Source organism: Aedes albopictus, chromosome 1 (assembly GCF_035046485.1).
Source record: "Aedes albopictus strain Foshan chromosome 1, AalbF5, whole genome shotgun sequence".
Classification (NCBI taxonomy): domain Eukaryota; kingdom Metazoa; phylum Arthropoda; class Insecta; order Diptera; family Culicidae; genus Aedes; species Aedes albopictus.
This window is the reverse complement of record NC_085136.1, coordinates 130519683-130535109: the sequence shown is the minus strand read 5'-3', so window position 1 is coordinate 130535109 and position 15427 is coordinate 130519683. Positions and strand designations below refer to the sequence as shown.

At 44.7% G+C, this 15427-nt stretch overlaps 2 protein-coding genes across 2 annotated transcripts in view; both read right to left on the bottom strand.

Moving 5' to 3' along the window:
* Positions 1-1199: 1199 nt before the first annotated feature.
* LOC109422983 (uncharacterized) lies at positions 1200-2844 on the bottom strand. Its single transcript, XM_019697884.3, has 2 exons — positions 2094-2844; positions 1200-2013 (listed from the first exon to the last, which is right to left on the bottom strand). Exons 1-2 carry the CDS (start codon positions 2324-2326, stop codon positions 1728-1730), a joined length of 519 nt encoding a protein of 172 aa, XP_019553429.3. The 5' UTR covers positions 2327-2844; the 3' UTR covers positions 1200-1727.
* A 5375-nt stretch (positions 2845-8219) lies between these two features.
* Positions 8220-15427, bottom strand: part of LOC109405326 (solute carrier family 41 member 1) — a 23736-nt gene continuing 16528 nt past the window's right edge. Inside the window, exon 9 of the mRNA XM_062855291.1 lies at positions 8220-10236. Within this exon, the coding sequence (XP_062711275.1) occupies positions 10220-10236 (17 nt within the window). The 3' untranslated portion in view covers positions 8220-10219. The remainder of the gene's footprint in view (positions 10237-15427) is intronic.

Sequence of the window (15427 nt, the reverse complement as noted above, 5' to 3'; positions counted from 1 at the left end):
CGCTCGTGAGAATAATCCCGTGATTATCTCGGTACATGTCGGCTTGTGGAACAAAGCCTATGCGCGAGCGGTTCAGCTTCTCGTAGAACTTTCGTGTGTCCTTAGCGCGGTACAGCTCTTCCATCAAATGCAATATCGTGGTACTCATGTATACGCATCTACATCAGCAATAGGCGCCAACTTGTGGGGCATCTTCCTTTTGCATCACGTTGGGAACAGCTCGCTGACGTAGTTTACGATTTGGGCCAAAAAATGACCCTGAATACCAAAGGAGGGTCAAACTTTTTTCAGCCGAATGCATTGCTTTTCACGTGAATATATCATATTGAGATATATTATTTCATTCGAATTTGATTAATTTTTAGTGGCCTCCCCAAGTAACATAACTAGCTGACTAACAGTTTCTTAAGCTAAAGTTTGCTCAAGAGTAGTTCATATTTGATAAGACTTTCAGAAACTGTTCAATAACTGATTATTGTTTAACAATAGGCAAATCACAATAGTACAAACTGTTTTCAACACGTGCATTCATCATAACACAATACACATATTTGCCAAAGACAGTTTTTTTACTGTGTGATTTTTTATTATCAAAATACAACCCTCTGTGACTATTGTATCAATAGCTATAACCAAACTTTTACAATTATGTACAAAAAATTGAAGTATTAACAACACACGTCACAGAAAAATAGATTAAATCAGATGAGTTGTGACAATCTAAAGCTAACCCATGCAAACTGGAAAACGACCTTAATTCATTTTATTTGTCCGACACTCTTAGAAAAAATCATGTAAATTTAAGTTCGCTTGGATGCACATAAAAGGAGCGGCCCGTTTGACATAAGTTTACGTCTTCTATCACAAATAAAGTCGAGCTAGCAATCGCTAGAGCCGAAGCGAGAGAAAAACGGATAAAACATATGTAAGTAAATAATGAACAAGATTCGAACTCTGGTCCGCTGATTGAGAGGCACGTACTCTACCTCTCGGCTGTATCACCGAGATGTGAGACATACGATAAATGTAAAACTGTTTCTACCTATCTGATCAGATAAGTTTGCTGACATCTTGTGCAACACACTCGAACTTACATGATGGAAGTAAAATTGAGTCAAATTTGCCATTCAGTCATGAAATGTTTACGTACGTTGATGGTCTACGTCACGTGTAAATTCCTAATTTTTTAAGAGTGTAGCTGTGTACAAAAATTCAGGTAGGCAATAGAACTGTAAATTAGGTTAAGCGATTAAGAAAAAAAATATTTCAATTGGTTTGGTATTGACTACGATTCAGGAGAAGTGCCTAAAATACCATCCTCTGACACTGCCCATTAGTGGTTTGGCATTGGCATCCTATGTATATAGGAAATGTTACGATCACTTCTTTCCCAGTCGTTATTTTAATGTATGTATTGTATATTTTCATTCCTAGTTAGTTTAGCTGTAATTGTTCGAAAGAAATTTTTTAATATACTTGTGTTACACGGATATACAGTAATGCAGAAATCTACAAATGCTCATTTACATACGCGTAACGTATCACCTTGATATACATCTGGAATTCCCAGCTATCGTTATAGTAATATGCTCATAACTCACTAATTGTTACTACGCAATTCACTATCCCAACGATCTTCAAACAATAATTTAACAGCGTAGGTTTTCCGTGAGAAAACGAATTTGGTTTATTTGTACACTTTCATCTATATCTACATTTTCTAATGGCTAAGTATCACTCCCTTCACTGTTTTCTGTCGAATTAAATAAATAATCCTTCATGTACTCGACGGTATCCTCTAGCAGGTACGGATACACCAACTCATAGCGCATCGGCGGTCCACGGGTATAGGTTCGTATGGTCGGGTACTCTTTGATATCCAACCGAAAACAGAACTCTTCTTCTGCAATGCAATCTACATGAGCGAATCGTACAAGATCGACAAACCGGCCGCCCTCCATCATCTGCGTTGCTTCCGTCCACTCCGGTAAGATTTTCAAACAGTATTCACACCTGCACAAAGTTCAGAGAAAATGCAAACATTGTTAGCACACTTGCGCAAATAAACGACCGATCACCAATTCGTCACACACCATGGAGCGTAGAACAGAACCATATGGTACTGTGACGTGTTCAGCTGGCGTTCGAACTCGTGGGGTCCCAGTTTCACGGAGCCCGCGACACCGTCGAACTCATCAATCGAATCCAGCTCGTTCAGCCTGGGATGTAGATCACTTGCAATCTTCTGTTCCAATCCATCAACGCCATCAATGACGCCGAAAGCGGTCACAACCAGCAGCGGCAGCGATAGAACGATTCGTCTCATCTCCAGATTGCCACACTATAGCTCTAAAGCCTCGCGGCGACCACTGACCAACCAATTTGCGGTTTCGGTAACACAAACAACCGCAAGGTGACGAACGTGCGATCCGCGTTTGTTGATCTTCTTCTAACTAAATATCGGCTATCGACGATGTTCGCAAGCGTGTTACTGATGGCGACCAGCGGCGGCGGCGGTGGCGATGACGATCATCGGAGGCGCGCGATCATCATGCCGCAAATCGAGATTCATTTGTGGGGGTATCGCCGATGGTTTCTTCGGCCATCCGATCCACACTGTCCGCTGCCTGGCGCTGCTCTGCTAGTAGTGTGCCGCCGCGCGAAACTTCGGCAGATGAATGCAAAATGGTTCGGCCGAAATGAAGAGACCCGAATAGGGGTAATTGAATAATTTCCGAATAATTGAATGGTTCCAATTAGCGCGCGCGTGAACGCTTTTCTCGAACGCTTGTCGGGATGGGAATGGATGGCGGGAGCCCTCTTTGGACTCGTGAGAGATCGTCTCCTAGCTTTATTGTGTAGGTCAGAGTTTCCCAACCAGTCATTGTGTTGCATGGGTTTTGCATCTGGAATTTTATGGATAAGTGGTGGAAAAGTGTTCCACCAGCTGTGTTTGTTTATATATTTATGAATATAATTATTGAATGTAATTCCAATCAACGACCTGTCCCACCTTCTTTGTATGCTAGAAAACTAGAGCGTCATGTTGACAAATATATGTGACGGTTGATTTTTGTACACATAAGTTCTTTTTCTAACTGGTCATAACCAGAGATCTACCGTTTCATTTATTAAGTTAACAATTTATCGCAATAATGCGGCGTTACATGGTGATCCATATAGCTGAGAAGCAAGATTTGTCTCAGTTGGGACAATAATTTTCTCGAATCCATCCATCCTTTTCCATAAACTTACCAAAATAGTTAATAGTAGTTTTCCAAATGTTTAGATTGTTTGAAGTTTTTCCTATCTTTATTTTTAACATCATTCATTCATTCATTTATTTAGTATTACATGCATCAAATTTAAGATAAAACTGAATCAACAATATTTCTCCATAATACACGGTACATGGTTCGTGGCTGCCGATTTCCATCCTCAGTCACGCCCGATGCCCACCAAGTCACGCTCCACCTGGTCCGCCCATCGTGCTCTCTGCGCTCCACGCCTTCTTTTGCCAACCGGATCTGTTGCGATCACCAACTTTGCAGGGTTGTTGTCCAGCATTCTTGCAACATGCCCTGCCCACCGAATCCTTCCGGCTTTGGCCACCTTCTGGATGCTGGGTTTGCCTAAAGTGCAGCGAACCATGGTTCATCCTTCTCCGCCACACACCGTTCTCCTGCACACCGCCGAAGATCGTCCTTAGCACGCGTCGCTCAAAAACTCCGAGTGCTTGCAGGTCCTCCTCGAGCATGGTCCATGTCTCGTGCCCGTAGAGGACCACCGGTCTTATTAGCGTTTTGTACATAGTGCATTTGGTGCGTGGGTGAATCTTTTTCGACCGCAGTTTCTTCTGGAGCCCGTAGTAGCCCGACTTCCTCTGATGATGCGCCTCTGAATTTCACGGCTCACGTTGTTGTCAGCCGTCAGTAAGGAAGGATCCGGGGTAGACCAATTCCTCCACCACCTCGAAAGTATCCCCGTCTATCATAACACTACTATCCAGATGGATCCGGTCATGTTCGGTTCCGCCTACCAGCATATACTTTGTTTTTAAGGCATTCACCACCAATCCGACCTTTGCTGCTTCGCGTTTCAGGCGGGTGTACAGCTCTGCCACCGTTCCAAATGTTCTGGCGATAATGTCCATGTCGTCCGAAAAGCACACAAATTGACAGGATTTTGTGAAAATTGATCCCGGGCTGTTGAGCCCGGCTAGTTGCATCACACCTTCCAGAGCGATATTGAAGAGTAGGCATGAGAATTCATCACCTTGTCGCAGTCCCCAGTGAGATTAGAATGAACTGGATAATTGAACAGAAACCCTTACACAGTTTTGCACACCGTCCATCGTTGCTATAGTCTGGTATTCACGGCATTTCTGGAGGATTTGCCGTACGGTAAAAATCTGCTCCGTTGTCGACCAGCCGTCGATAAAGCCGGCTTGATAACTTCCCACGAACTCATTCGTTTTAGGTGACATACGACGGAAGATGATCTGAGATAGCACTTTGTAGGCAGCATTCTAAATAGTGATCGCCCTGAAGTTCTCACATTCCAAATGGTCGCCTTTCTTGTGAATGGGGCAGATTACCCCTTCGTTCCGCTCCTCCGGTAGTTGTTCGGTTTCCCAGATCCTGACTATCAGCCGATGCAGACAGGTGGCCAACTTTTCTGGGTCCATCTTGATGAGTTCAGCTGCGATACCATCCTTACCAGCTGCTTTGTTGGTTTTAAGCTGGTGAATTGCATCCTTTACTTCCCGCGGCGTGGGAGTTGGTTCATTTCCGTCCTCCGCTGCACTGGCGTTGTCGTTTCCTCCATTGCTGTGTGCTCCCGTGCCTATGTTCTTCACGCCGTTCAGGTGCTGATCGAAGTGCTGCTTCCACCTTTCGATCACCTCACGTTCGTCCGTCAAGAGACCTCCGTCTTTATCCCTGCATATTTCGGTTCGTGGCACGAAGCCATTGCGTGATGCGTTGAGCTTCTGATAGAGCTTCCGTGTTTCTTGGGAACGGCACAGCAGTTCCATTTTTTCACACTCCGTTGCTTCCAGGCGGCGCTTTTTCTCCCGAAAGAGATGGGTCTGCTGTTTCCGCTTCTGTTTGTAACGTTCCACGTTCTGTCGAGTCCCTTGCTGCAGCATTACTGCCCTCGCTGCGTTCTTCTCCTCCAAAACCGTTCTGCACTCTTCGTCGAATCATTCGTCCGTCGATTCCGTTCCACGTACCCAATGGTGCTCTCGGCTGCGTCGTTGATAGCTACTTTCACTGTACTCCAGCAGTCCTCTAGAGGGGCTTTTCTCGAACAGGGGCAGTTTGACCATCACCAGATAGTGGTCGGAGTCGATGTTGGCGCCACGATAGGTCCTAACGTCGATAACGTCAGAGAAGTGCCGTCCGTCAATCAGAACGTGGTCGATTTGAGATTCCGTCTGCTGTAGTGATCTCCAGGTGTAACGATAAGGGAGGCTGTGTTGGAAAAAGGTGCTACGTATGGCCATATTTATAGTCGTAGGCCGTTTTCGTTCGTCTGTTGGTGGGCGCTTACCTTACCAATCGTCGGTCTGAATTTCTTTTCCTGGCCTACCTGAGCGTTCAAATCTACTATGATGATCTTGAGGTCGTGGCTTGGGCAGCGATCGTACTCGCGGTCGAGCTGCGCATAAAATGCGTCCTTATCATCATCAGTACTTCCGGAGTTTGGGCTGTGCACGTTTATTATGCTGAAGTTGAAGAATCGGATGGATATCTTCAAGTTTACTATAAAACATTTCTTCAATGGTTTTCATAAAAGTAGTCATAAAACTGTGAGTTTTAATTATTGCTGTAATTAAACCCTAATAAAAATCAAACAAAACCAATCAGCAATGGAATTGCTACTTCGGAAGCACCTTCTTCTCCCTCAAAGATATCCATAAAGCCACCTGGAGATCACCCGAACAACAAACAGAAAACCAAATCGACCACGTTCTATTCGACGGTAAATCCTTCTCGGATATAACCGATGTCCGCACATACCGCAGTGCGAATATAGATTCGGATCACTACCTAGTCGCTGTATGCATGCGCTCAAAACTTTCGACGGTTTTTACCACGCGTCGAAGTCGAACGTCGAGCAGCCGCGTAACGTAGAAGTGGCACAAGACTACGCGCAGCAAATAGCAGTGACTCTACCAACTGAAGAGCAGCTTGGTGCAGCTACACTTGAAGATGGCTGGAGGGGCATCTTATAGGCCATAGGTAGTATCTCGGCTGCAGCACTAGGCTTCGCGACCCCGAATCATAGAAACGACTGGTACGACGGTGGATGTGAACTGTTGAAAAACGAGAAGAATGCAGCATGGGCAAAAATGCTGCAACACCGTACGAGAGCGAATGAGGCACGTTATAGACAGGCGCGGAACAGGCCGAACTCAATTTTCCGGAGGAAGAAGCGCCAGCTGGAAGAACGAGATCGCGAAGCGATGGAAGAGATGTACCGCGCTAAGGACACACGGAAGTTCTACGAGAAGCTGAACCACTCGCGCAGAGGCTTCGTGCCACAAGCCGACATGTGCCGAAAGTGGCGTGTTAACAGATCTAGGAGTAAATGATGCAGGACGAAAGATTTCCAGCCTTTAACCTCCCAAGAGATTGAGGAGGAGGTTGGCCGGTTGAAAACAACAAAGCCGCTGGAGCAGATCAACTATCAAGCGAGCTTCTAACGGCGGAGAAGCACTGGTGAGAGCAATACTCTGGGTCATTACCAAGATTTGTGAGGAGGATTACCGGAGGAATGGATGGAAGGTATCGTGTGTCCCATCTACAAATAGGGCGACAAGGTGGATTGCGAGAACAATCGCACGATCACACTATTGAGCGCTGCCTACAAAATACTCTCTCAAATTTTATGCCGTGGTCTATCACCGATTGCAAGAGAGTTCGTGGAGCAACATCTGGCTAGATTTATGGGTGAACGCGCTACAACGGACCAGATGTTCGTCATCCACCAGGTGTTGCATAAATGCCGCGAATACAACGTGCCCACACATCACTTGTTCATCGATTTAAAATCGGCGTATAATACAATCGATCGTGAACAGCTATGGCAGATTATGCAAGAATACGGAATCCCGGATAAACTGATACGATTGATCAAGGCGACGATGAATCGAGTGATGTGCGTAGTTCGAGTATCAGGGACACTCTCGAGTCCCTTTGAGTCTCGGAGAGGGTTACGGCAAGGTGATGGTCTTTCGTGCTTGCTGTTTACAATTGCTTTAGTTAGAGGGTGTAATAAGAAGAGCGGGGATAAACACTAGTGGAACAATTTTCACGAAGTCTGTTAAGCTGCTTGGTTTCGCTGATGATATTGATATTATAGCTCGTAAATTTGAGACGATGGCGGAAACGTACATCTGACTACATAAAGAGTGAAGCCAGGCGAATCGGATGAGTCATTAATGTGTCGAAGACAAAGTACATGATGGCAAAGGGCTCCAGGGAGGAATCTCCGCCACCCCGAATTTCTATCAACGGTGATGAAATCGAGGCGGTTGTTGAATTCGTGTACTTGGGCTCACTGGTGACCGCCGACAACGACACCAGCAGATAAATTCTGAGGCGCATTGTGGCAGGAAATCGTTCTTACTTTGGATTCCGCAGAACTCTACGATCGAATAAAGTTCGCCGTAACACGAAGTTAACCATCTACAAAACGCTGATTAGACCGGTCGTCCTCTATGGGCACGAAACATGGAGTCTACGTGCAGAGGACCAACGCGCCCTTGGAGTTTTCGAACGGAAGGTGTTGCGTACCATCTACGGTGGAGTGCAGATGGAAGACGGGACTTGGAGAAGGCGAATGAACCACGAGCTGCATCAGCTGCTGAGATAACCAACCATCGTCCATACCGCGAAAATCGGGAGGCTACGGTGGGCGGATCACGTCATCAGGATGTCGGATAGCAACCCGACTAAAATGGTTCTCGAGAGTCATCCGACCGGTACAAGAAGACGTGGAGCGCAGCGAGCTAGGTGGGTCGATCAAGTGGAGGACGATCTGCGGACCCTACGCAGAGTGCGGAACTGGAGACAAACAGCCATGGACCGAGTGGAATGGAGGCGGCTACTATGTACAGCAGAGGCCACCCCGGCCTTAGCCTGACCAGTAAGTAAGTAAGTAAGGGAAGTAAATAATTTATGGCTGTCATCGCTTCATACAGTTCAAACGCGTTCTTTTCGTTCATCTTGATATTGTTATCAAATGCAACAAGTTTATTTCTTCATGTTCCACTCAACATTTCTCAGCTTTTTTCATGATTCATCTTCAATATTTCTGTTCGTGGTATAGCTGCGGTTGGTTGTTGAAGTGATACTTATTTTATGTTTTGTTACTCATTGTTTCTGTTCACGTTGCATTAGTCAGTGTTGTGTTGGGTAATAATTAAATTTTAAAATGTTTCTCTGCTGTTGCACATTTTGTATGCTCCAGGGGTTCGCTTTTAATACTTTATGTGTTGATTTGGGGATCATTTTTGTTAACCATGCCTATGATTCAGTTTGTTATCTCATTTAGACGATTCAATATGTGAACTCAATTACAGTATGCTATTCAGCTTATTAGGATTTTTTCTTCAGTTAAAACTGTTGTTGTTTGTTCATATTTGATTAAATACATTGATTCTTTTTATTGCAGAATTATCTTCTTTATGTGTTGCTTGTTCTCTTTTCCTTTGGCTAACTCGAACTCATATCATTCCAGTAGTGTTGGTTTTGATTATACAGTGTTGCCAGATTGTTTCAATATAGATTTTCCCATCTGAGACAAAAATATTCGTACGCTCCTAAACCTGCCCTGAATGCGTGTGTACCGATCAATTCGTGTATTTTTTTTTCTTGCGCTTATGCTCATACCTGATATCTTCGCGGGTTGTTACATTCATTCTTTCATTTGGTAGTAATCTAGTATTTTTTTTTTAAGTTTTACACTTCTCTCTTCCGATTATCTCCGCTTCTTGCCTCACAGTCTCGCATTTGTTTTTAATTATTATCACATTCTTTACTCCGTTAGTTATGTTTTTTTTCACCTGCAGCATTCTTGATTTTAGTTTTACAGCTGTTTTAGTTAAGGATATTTGAGGACTGCCAACACAATTTATCTTTCATTCGCTTATTGTCTCGTATAATAAATATATGTATTACACTTTTCCAGGGTTCAGTGCTGTGCTTTGATGAAGAACATAAACTACCATCTATCTGTTGTGGGTGAGCGTGGACTATGGATGCTGCTGGGACAGATTTTCATATTTTTTTTCTAGACGGAAGAAGGCAATGATGTGTGATGTGTGTCTTTTGGGTCGAGTTTGTCCCATTCTACCACAAACTAATGAATCGATAGCAATTAGAGGCACTACAAATCTGTCTCCTATGATGTGACAAAGCCAGCAATGTCTAATGTAGGTTGTTTGTTTGTTATGCTATTTTATGACACTGAGGAGTTTCTCTATACAATGGCATAACTGCGAATTTGTGTTATCGTTCGAAAAGGATAGTATCATTTTTATATTTTCACATGATTGCAAGAAAATTATCAATGAAATCATTACTGTGTAACCAAAATTTTTTAGCCGAAGACCTTTTATTTATTTTTTTAAATTAAAGTTTCTTGGTTTCCCGATGCTTGTTTGAAAAGAAAATGAAAATTCAGTACATTCCCAGACAATGATTAACTTTCATGCTTGTTATTGTTCAAGAGCTTGTCTACACAGAATAAGTTCATTTGTTCAACATTTCGAAAGCTACTGATTCTTGTAAAAGCAATTGCAGAATATTGACAATCGTGTTATTTATTCATTTTTTTCACAGTGTATGGCGTTCATTTCGAATGATACTATTGGCAATTGTTGGCGTTGAATATTTCTTTGCAACACATGTTCTGGTTTTAAATAATCTTTGGCTAACTCACACTTGTTGTTCTAAAACTTTCTCCTATATTTCTGTTGATTAAAGCCCTTTTTTACGTTTACGAACACAGACAACTCATAACCCATTTGCTGACTGAAACATATTCTTGCTAAACTAAATTACTTAGTTCTACGAGTTCTAAATGTGCGCAATGGAGACAACAGAAACTACTATGGAACACTAACCAAAAAAAAAACCGGATGTTGATTGGAAGAAGTGCGATAGCAAACAGAAACAAAAATCCAGTAAAGAAACTGAAGAACACCCGGCTAGGCCAACTGTGGAGCTGTGGAAAAGAAATGTGATATACTGTTGTAGATAAGGCATAATCTTCGAAAACGGAAGATTTGCAGCTTGTTATAGTGTGGAAGCATAACTGCTGAGGTTCGTTAACTGCAATGAATGCAAAATATTGGCGTTTAGCTGATCTAAAGGGCGAACACGACGAAATTGCCATATTGTTTAACTTTTGATTGCGTTCGTCGAAATAGCTAATTTTTTGACCATGAATAGTATATTATGTGTAGCTAATACCATAAAATTTTCATTAAAATCGGTTGAGTATTGGCGCATATATTGTCGATATCATAAAATGAGATTTTAGAAAATTTGTGCACCCATTTCAAAAAATTACTTAGGCTATAACTTTTTTGTTACCAGATCAAAACGTTTGAAAATTTCACTCGATATTCTTAACATAGTATCAATTAAGTGGTAAACATTTGATCGAAATCGGTTCAGTACTTTTTCTAGTAAATAGGTATCCAAAGCTCAAATCGCTTCAAGGTAAATTTTAGGTACTTTTTTACCATTTTTAGTTCTGCGTGCACTATTTTAACTGTAGAACTGGTAACACTGTCCCGATTTTTATGAAACTTTGACAGTGTAAAATTGTTGTGTTAAACTGTTTACAGTGAAAATTTCAGCCATTTTTGTTGAGTACTTTCAAAGTAAGAGCAGTTTGAGTTTCACTATACCAAAAACCACATCTGCCTATTGTGACATAGTGCGACATATACGGCTATAACTTTTTAACGGTATGATCAAATTGAATGAAATTTTGACAAACTACTTCTACATACATACTTTACGTACATAAAAATTTTCATTGAAATCGGTTCAGTTAGGTAAAGTGCAGTTACCGAACATCCACAGTGCTGTGCCAATGATGAGTGAAGTGAGTTTTTGTCATAGAAATTTAGACGATTTGTCGTTACATTTAATTTGGTAGGGGTATCTATTGGTCTTGATAAAAAAGCCAATTGGCCTTCATAACCGATCAGCGTGCTGACACAGAGAGATATTTGGAATTTAACTGTCAAAGTGCTGATATCTTTACCATGGAGGATCAGAGGTCCCACTATAACAAGCTGCATATTTTAGAGAGGGATTGGGGAAGTTCACTGAGACTAGGAATGCTTTCGTGGTATACAGCACGACAGCGTGGAAGTAGCACGACCTCCAAAGTTCATGACTGATGGAATGATTGTATCACGGTATTAATACCATAAAAACGTCCCACGCTTGAACGTTGTTCGTACAAAGATATACAAAGTTGTTAGTGCGAAGCAATTCTTGCAAAACAACCAAACTAATGATAAGTGATGGCCTTCATCTGTACCTATTCAATGTTTATTATTTTCCAATGCGGAGCCGTGGTACTTCGTCCTATTGGCGTTATACATATTTTCGTCTTATTCCTTCCAAATCTACAATCCTGCAATCATAGTTTTTATAGATCTGATCTGAAGAAATTTGGTATGTGTGTATCTAGCAAGTTGTACCGTACTGTCTCTCATATTTTTAGGAATTTCTGTATGTATTTATCTCATGTGATGTTGGGATGAAAAGGAGGAAATGGCTGACCTCACGCTTCGATAAGCCGGCATTTGTAGAGGGTAACACTGACGAACTATCCAGCGATGATCTACTCGGAACCCAAAGCCGTGCATGCGACGCCGCGATGCCAAGGCGATCCATACCCAGAAATAGATGCCAACCGGTATACTGTAGGTGTCTAGAAATCGCAGAACTCCGCGCCCTGTCTAAGAGCTAGGAAAAGGATGCAAAGAGCTCGCACCGATGAGGGTAGAATGGAGCGAAGTGAGGCCTACAGGACGGCTAAACTGGCACTGAACAAAGAGATTGAGGGCTGTAAGCGGGCGTGCTTCGAAAATCTCCGCTAGGCAGCCAACTCGACCCCCTGGGTTGATGCCTGCAGAGTAGTCATGGCCAAAACGAAAGGCGCGTCAGCACCCCCAGAACGCTCCCCTGAGATGTTGCGCTGTTCCCATGTCACGATACAAGACCATGGGCCCCTGTCCCCAGTGGCCAAACTGGCCAAAGCGAAGTCACCCGGGTGACGAACGACGAGCTCATCGCAATAGCGAAGTCGCTTAAGTTGAGCAAGGCTCCGGCTCCGGACGGTATCCCGCAGTTGCCATCAAGACGGTCATCGAGGCTAGCCGTGAAATGTGCAGAATGGTTATGAAGAAGTGTCTGGATAGAGGGGAAACTGCCGTGTAGTCGCCGGCAAAGAATAAGACTACTAACCCCAATTCAAGGTGTTAAGCGACCCGTGCCGATGAATGAGTGATCGAGGGGGTGAAAAAGATGCTCGATCTTTAACGGAGCCTGTGGGGTACCTGGGCACCCCCTACACCCAGACAACCAGTCATCGTATAAGATGTTGCATAAGATGATAAAGTGGAGGCCATATGCGTGCATGCCTCCATTTAGGCGCATGTTAAATGTACGTATATCGCCTCCACTTTAACATTTTATACAACATCTTATACGATCATTGGTTGACTGGGCAGTATCTCGTCCCTTACCGCGTTAATGCAGGGCTCTGGCGTGGTGGATCTCTTTTCTCGTGCAACTCCTGGGGTTTAATATGAAGAACTCTATTAAAAATCAAAATCAAGTAGAAGGTAGTGGTAGTGGCTAGGCTAACCCCTTCGCAAGAAGTGGGTTGGTGAGGTGTCTTTTAAGGAGAAGCAAGGAGGTAGGAGCGGGAAGCTGCGCACGCAGCTCCACTGTGGGAGCTCCGATCAACTCCCCGGCAAGCTTTTCGGTGGAGCTACTGCGCGGAACGAGGGCCATCAAGTAAAAGCGAGAGGGACTGTCCGCGATCGAAGTGGCTGAGCAGCAGCTTGGCAAGATCATTGACTTTGCGTCCACGGAGTCTAACATAAGCAAGGACCTGAAAACGGCCCTATTGCGACTTCGTAAGTCATTGGACGATGTTAAGCAGGATCACAAGAGACTCGTGAAGATTGCAGCAGCGGCGGAACGGGTGGAATTAAAGGTTACGAAGTCTACCCAAACGGAGGCCTTCGCTTCCGCAGGAAGTCCAAAAGGTGAAAAAGGCGCGCGCTCGTAATCAAGGCCAAACAGTCGATGTACTAGGACGTCTTGAAGGCGATGCGAAGCGACACTATGCTCGTGGATCTGGGAGCCGGCGCAGTATCAGAAGTACTCGTACGGGCGTAATGATCCTAGAGCTCAAGCACAACAAGGAACGCAAGGGTGCCGCCTACAAAATTTGACGCAGGAGGCCCTTGGCGAAGGGGTAGAGGTGAGGGCTCTTACAGCAGAGACGACTCTGAAGGTGAAAAACCTAGACGAGGTCACCAAAGCGGAAGAGCTCGTCGCGGCACTGCGTAGAAAAGTCCGTTAAAGTAGGACAATCAAGGTAGGCTGGTGCGTATGTTATCTGACCTTCCTGGAACCAGGAAAATCATGGGACTGGAAAGGCTCCTACAGGAGCAAACTGTGTAGGAGATGCGGCCCGAAGGCCATAAGGCACAAGGCTGCACGAGTCAACCCATTTGTCTGATCTGTACCGGGAAATCCGCGAACAACAAGCACCCAACAACAGCAGGTCCAAGGTGCGCGGCCTTCAAAAAAGCCGCAGTGAACATATCACAATGCGGGTAACGCAGCTGAACCTGAACCACTGTGACGCAGCGCAGCAGCTGCTTTGTCAGGCAGTTTCTGAATGGGGAACGAATAACGCCATCATAGCGGACCCATACCGAGTACCATTCGGCAATGGCAATTGAGTCGCGGATGGGTCTGTAAAAATTAGCGTCCCGATCGTAAATACCCCGTTCGTGTCTACTACATGCGAGGCACCCTAGAAATAGGAGCTCACAGGCTTACTGGTGGATTCAAGCGTTTGCAGACCTGCGCCGTGCCTGTCCGGCGGATGCAGTGAGCACGAACTGAGGAAGAGTGAAACGAACGGTGGTGCTAAAGGCCCTGCCTTAGGAGTGCCAATACGAATCCGTGGGGCGGTGCCTACAGGATCGTGATGGCCGAGACAAAAGGTGTAATGGCTCCTGCAGAGTAGTCTCCAGAGTATTTGAGGGGATCATCGAGGAGTTTTTTCCGCGTCATGCTCCTAGTCCTTGGCCTCCTTTCGTAGGACAGCTGGGGTCTGGGGCTAGTGATAAGAAGAGGGTCACCGATGAAAACCTTGCGGGGATAGCAAAGTCCCTTAACGTAGGTAAGGCTCCAGTTCCGGTCGGAGTTTCAAACATGGCCTTAAAAGTAGTTATTGCAGAGGCGCCCGGGATTTTCAGGTCTGCTATGTAGAAATGCCTGGACGAAGGAGTTTTCTTAGAGGTTTGGAAGCGGCAGAACTTGGTTCTATTGCCAAAGGCGGGAAACCCACCCGGAGACCCGTCGGCATATAGACCAATAAGCTTGACACGGCCGACATCCTCAACGCACGCTGAGAGTGTAAATCGTTTCTCGAGCAACCACTTGGGCTTCCGGAAGGGGAACCCGACGTTATTTTGTCAGTTACAAAGACAGCCGAGATAGCGCTCCAGCGTAAAAAGAGCGGGATTCTGTGCAGTAGTGACTCTGGGTGTAAGGAACACGTTCAATAGCGCCGATAGGGCGGGTGTTGCCGTTGCATCTGGGGCCATTTTTATTATTTTATTGCGTCTGGGGGTACCCGGGTACCTGTACAAGATTCTCGGAAGTTACTTCCAGAATAGAGTACTAGTTTACGACACAGTGGTGGGTCGACAGTGCTTTCACATAACCTCAGAAGCCCCGCTGAAGCCAGAAAGTACTACGGAACTACAGATGAGGGGGTACGTGAACTCGAGGAGTGACTAGTTCAGGCACTAATCAAGAGATGATCCAAGGGTTCGGAGTCGACTACGCTGGTCATATCGATGCTATGCGGTCGAACTTGACCCTTCTAACGAACAAGTTGTCACACGGAGAACATCCTGGTAGCGGCACTGTCGTGGCGTCACCGGTTTACTGGGTTGGATCCAAGCCCATGAATGGAAAGAGTCCTTAGCAAGGTCCGGGTCAGTTAGAGGACCCATGGCGGCAAGTCTTTTTGTATGCTAGCCAGTAGGGCCTTAGCCAACACTTACAGAACAGTTGGAAGTAGGTGTGATGTCGACCCTGTCCGCTTTCCGAGGATAAAGGGAGTTGTAAAGCCTCAC